The sequence below is a fragment of the Mytilus edulis genome, chromosome 14, assembly GCF_963676685.1.
Source record: "Mytilus edulis chromosome 14, xbMytEdul2.2, whole genome shotgun sequence".
Taxonomy (NCBI): domain Eukaryota; kingdom Metazoa; phylum Mollusca; class Bivalvia; order Mytilida; family Mytilidae; genus Mytilus; species Mytilus edulis.
In genome coordinates, this window is record NC_092357.1 from 25,531,680 (window position 1) to 25,537,178 (window position 5,499).

At 29.7% G+C, this 5,499-nt stretch overlaps 1 protein-coding gene across 1 annotated transcript; it reads left to right on the top strand.

The window, feature by feature from the left end:
- Positions 1-1,044: 1,044 nt before the first annotated feature.
- On the top strand, positions 1,045-5,159 carry LOC139503562 (uncharacterized). The gene is made up of 4 exons (XM_071293364.1): positions 1,045-1,088; positions 1,712-1,762; positions 2,459-2,643; positions 3,236-5,159. Exons 1-4 carry the CDS (start codon positions 1,060-1,062, stop codon positions 3,409-3,411), a joined length of 441 nt encoding a protein of 146 aa, XP_071149465.1. The 5' UTR covers positions 1,045-1,059; the 3' UTR covers positions 3,412-5,159.
- Positions 5,160-5,499: the final 340 nt, after the last annotated feature.

Consider the following 5,499-nt stretch of genomic DNA (forward strand, 5'->3'; position numbering starts at 1 on the left):
TTATAATTAAACACTATTATTATATAAATCTGACTAGCATTATAATTCAGGTTGATGGTATATTAAATATCAAAATAATAATGTTTTTTTAGGTACAGATAAAGAAACTATTGGTAATTGGTTAAATGCAGAGATCATTCATGCTTCTAGCAAACAGGTCAATGTTGATGGTTTGTATAATTTATTTTTGCCCCACTCTTCACATCTTCACTGGAAGTACCACTTTTATCGACCAAAACAAGAATGTTTTTCTGAAATTGTTAAAAACTCCTTCAGTCAAATGGGTTTTTAATGATTAAATGGCTAAAATCATCAATTCGGTTTATAAGTCACAGTTAATATGCTGATTTTCGACACATCTCTAGGTTACTTGCTATTCTCCATGTAGTCACACCTACATAGGAATATTTCAACCTCTTCATCTGCACAGCATTTTTTTTATATTTTATTGAACACTTAAATTCATGGATAGAGCCATCCATGAAAACCACTAAAATTGGTATTCCACAAATAAAAGTCCTATCACACAAACTAAATTCACCTGCTGTAATAAAGTTATTATTTTGCCTTCATGCACTACCACATTCAAAATACTCACCTAAGATATATATTCTAGGCATGCTAATAAAGATTCAAAATGGTTGAATTTCAAAATTAGCTGATTACTTGTTGAAAGTTATTTCTGAAAAATAACTGGAGGTGAGAGTCTCTGTGATGAAGAAAATATTATGACCGATTTGGGTCAGGTGAACCAACAATCGGATCATAAATTTTAAAATATGATTAAATTAAATGAAAGCACTTTAAATTAGTATCAGAATATGAAGTTTTAATCACATTAAGGGCTATTCCCTTAAATAGAATAATAAGCACTCTGAAAATAGGTCAGCCATACATAGAATCAGTTTTCAGATTTTTGGTGATTTTCCTCATCAAAACTTTGAAAATTGCTACCATCAATAGCAGTGATTATAATCTAGGAATCCATGTTTATTTGTTCAATATAATTAAGTTATCGTTTGTTTTTCTCTCATTTTCAATTGGAAACATCAGTATGTAATGAATTTGGAGAAATTGTTTTCACACAGGTATCTATTTAACTATCATTGTTCCACCCACTTTTGACCTGTGTCAAGGTGAAAGCAGGTCTAGTAACCGCTTGACTCCATCCTGTCATTCCGAAGGAAATGTTTTTGATTTGCTAAATAGAGCAAATAAATATGCAGTGATGCAGGTCCAGACTAGTATTGGTCTTGAATGCTGGATACTATCCATGCATGTCTGTATCCACACTTGTTGACTTCATTGTTATATATATATATATACACTTAATGCATTGAGTTTTTCCCTGTAAAAAATATTAACACAAATTATCTTTGATCACCGGATAGAGAGGTCATCAGAGATAATGTTCATCAAATACTCACAGTGAATGTTATTATTTTTTTTATACATAGCTTTTTTCAATAAATGTGGTCTTCAAAATCTTTATAATATCATCACATATATAAGAAAGAAAAAGGGTTATTTGATGATGAAATGAAAACTTTGTTCTTTGTATACTAGTATTTATCTGTCTGTTTTCTAATAAAATTTTTTGCAAGGACATCACTGTCACAAAATTCTTGAATTTAATTAAATGAATGTTAGGTATTTTAAGATAGGATGAAGTCAGAAGTTCAAGCAATTACTTTTTTCTTCTATATTTTAGGGCAAAAATAGATCTTTATGGTGAAAATCAAGCTGAGAAAGAAGTCAAAAGGTAATTTATCAAGCATTCTGTTAGTATTGCTATGGCATTATAATATTTCCTGCCACTCGTTGTTGAAATTTTTTATTTTTAGTTTAACGCTAGCAAAATTTTGAGCACTTATGTATCTCTCACAAATAAATTGAGATCAGTGTCATACTTGAACTTATAAATACATGCACCAATACCTTAAAACAATAAAAAATTAAAAATTAAAAACAAATACAAAATGACCAAAATGAATTAAAGCAAAAAAACAACAACATTGGAATCAACATGAAACTCAAAGGTAAGAAGGTGACCAGGGAGATAATCTTTTCCTGATTTACATGTGGAATCTGTGATGGCGCTTTAAGACTTGTATGATACCCATGTTACAAATCTGGTGAAAGGCTTTTATTTTAATTTGACAATTTGCAATAGTGGACATTTAATTTTTCTATCCATTATATAGTTTGCCTTTTTTTAATTTGAACTCCAAAACATTTGATTCTCAATACAACCAACTAGTATTAAACAAAATTATGAACAAGACAGTATTCTTAGGAATAATTCTTGAGTGATTCAGAAATAACAATTTCAAACTTAATACAAGCTATATAAAAAGATGAACCATGTATTTTTAAAATCAACTTATTTTTATATTTTTCATATGCCTAATATATGCACTTGCACAGTATTTTATTAGCTTTTTATATTTATGTGTAGACTAGAAGCTAGCTTGCTGAAAATTGAGAAAAAATATAAAATTCAGAGCTGGGACCAAAAGTGTGAGGATTATACTCAATTTCTAAAACAAGCCAACAAGCAACAAAAAATTAAACTGCTGGCAAGTCTTAAACAGTTGGTGGTGGAGAGATGTTTTCTTCTAAGTCTTGTTAAAAGATATGCAAGTATGTACTATCTATAGTTGAAAAAACATTATACAAGTAACAAAAGTAAAACATTGACAAAATAGTTATTAAATATTTAATATTTGCATAGTTAAGATATATAATTATCTCTAGTAAGGTAAAAGTGAAAATGTCAAAATTGAATTGTACCTCCTTTTTGATTTAATGGACAACATATCTGAATTTGGATAGGACAAATGAAAATGCAGACATTGTGTCAGTGTTCTCTCCACAAATTTCAAATAGCATCCTGGAAAACAGGCAAATTTGAAATACCACCTTGTTTCTAAAAAATACAGCATTATATCCATTCACTTTTAAATCAATGCGCAATGATGTTTTTTTACTCAATGTTAATGCCTGATGCGAAATATTTACAAATTTCGACTTAAATTGTTTCTTTATCAAGACGATTTTTATTAAAACACAAAAAACGGTTTTAACACTGTTATTTGTCACTTTGAAAATAATAAATTTTAAATGATTCTCCTTTGCAACCAGACTTAGCATCGTAATAGAGTACTCAGACCCTCCTTGGGCCTGAGTAATAAAGTGTTAATTTATCAATTTTTTGCATTTTTATATTTTACAGAAGGACAAGCTGTAGCGATTAGATTAAATCGTCAGCTTAAAAGAGTAGGGAAGAATATGACAAAGGCCCTAAACCAGTATAATGGTATTGGTGAACACACTGGGCAGCTTCCTGACCTCCTAGAATTTAATGACATTAAGTCCTCAGACTGTATCATCAGTTCCATATTCTGTTAGAAAGGAAGCAGTGGAAATTAACTGTATTATAGAACGTTGCCAGGAGGAAAAGATCTTAGTTGAAGAAGAAATGAAATCATTGATGAGTTGGTTACTAAATCAGCATACTGTTCTTTTAAACACTATTGAAAACAGTGATAGTAATAGTTCCCAAGGAGTGGGATCTATGCTGTGTAAAGAGGCTCTTTACATTGAAATGGAACTTGATCGAAATAATTCCATGTTTTCGCCATACATAGGCCCAACCATAATTCCAATTACTTTCAGTCAATACTGTTATGATGAAGTGAAAGTTTCTGAACTTCTTAACTATATTGCTGAATTTGAAAACATCAAAGAGGACATTGAAACAGAAGATGAAAGTGATAAAGGTAGTGAGTGTGACAGTGATATGGATAGTGAAAGTGATAGAGATGAATGAATGCAGTTAAATATTAATTCTTTTTTTGAACTTTTGTGCTTTTAAAAGATTTTTTCCGGCCGTCAATTTTGACCCCAATTTCACGGTCCACTGAACATAGAAAATGATAGTGAGAGTGGGGCATCCGTGTACTATGGACACATTCTTGTTTTATATGTCGTGCTGTATCTCAAAAACAATTTATGATAATTGCTTAAATATTTACACACTTGTTAACAGTGATATTTTAATGTTGTAATAAAGTTTTATATTTAATATATGTATATTAAAAGTGAAGCATGTGTTATAACTGGTACAAAACTTACTAATTCCTTTCCTATCAATTTATGGTGAAAAAACAAGGGGACAATCTAAGACCCAAATTTCTTGAGAATATTTTTTAATTATTTACCCTTTCATCAAAGGGTTGTATAGATTTAGTAATGTTACAGCCTGAAAAGATAGACTGTTTTGTGTATGCAGACAATATCATGATATTTTTCTACAGCACCACATGGCCTTCAAGGTAATTTGAATGCTTTAGTAAAATATTATGAAGATTTGGGTATGAAAGTTTATAAAACAAAAAACTACTTATTTTTGATAAGGCTAGGAGAACTATTAGGAAAAATACAATGTAATTAAATAAAAAAAAAAAAATTGAATGTAACATCAAGTTATAAATGATTTGATTTCCATTTCAATAATAATGGCAAAATATGAGCCTCACAAAAAAGCTGAAAGTTCATTTTAATTATGTAAAGATTTCTTTTACCTCAATCCAGGAATAAAAACTGCAGTGTCAACATATTTGAACACACTAGTAAGACAATTTTTTTGTTATGGCTCTGAGATATGGATGTTACTTAATGTGAATAATTCAAAAACTTAACCAGTCCAACATTTGCATTAGTGATGATTTCTACAAGAATTTCAAAGGGAAGAAATCATTCTAAAATTCTGGAAATTCATACATGGAATTCATAAAAAAAAAGGGTTAACCATGCTTCACCTTCAGAATTAGGTAGACAATCTTTTGCATTATGATATGGATAAATCCATGATAAAATATTGTTATAGAATCTAACAACAGAGTTTCCATTGCTTGAAGATGCTTTCACATGTAGCAAACTATTCCAATTTAATCTTATTTTATGTATTCAACTTCGTTTATTTTCAAATAAACAAAACATATTTTTGATATTTAAAACTGTGATGATTATATTATTTGAACTCTGTTGATAAGATTCCTCCATGAAAATCAGCAATAATCATTGTAAAATCACTGAATATACAGAATTTATTCAAAAACAAGATCCAACAAAAAATAAGCATATTTTTGTACTTATAATTATTGTTACTTGTTTGTGTATGACCTGAGGATTGAACTTTTTATGTATACTATTGAATAAGAATGGAAACAGGGAATATGTCAAAGAGACAAAATGCTAGAAATCAGGCACCCACAGGAGGGCTTAAACAGGCATCGAAAACCTAATGTATACTATATCAAGAAAATGGACGCCATTCTACACTTTGAAACACAGAAAAATCAAAAGTAAAAAAAAAATATACAAGTCTAACAAAGGCTATAGGTTCCTGACTTATAGGACAGGCACAAAATATTGCAGGCTTAAACATGTTTTGTGAGATTTCAATCTTTCCCCTTCACCTTTAGACAATGTATT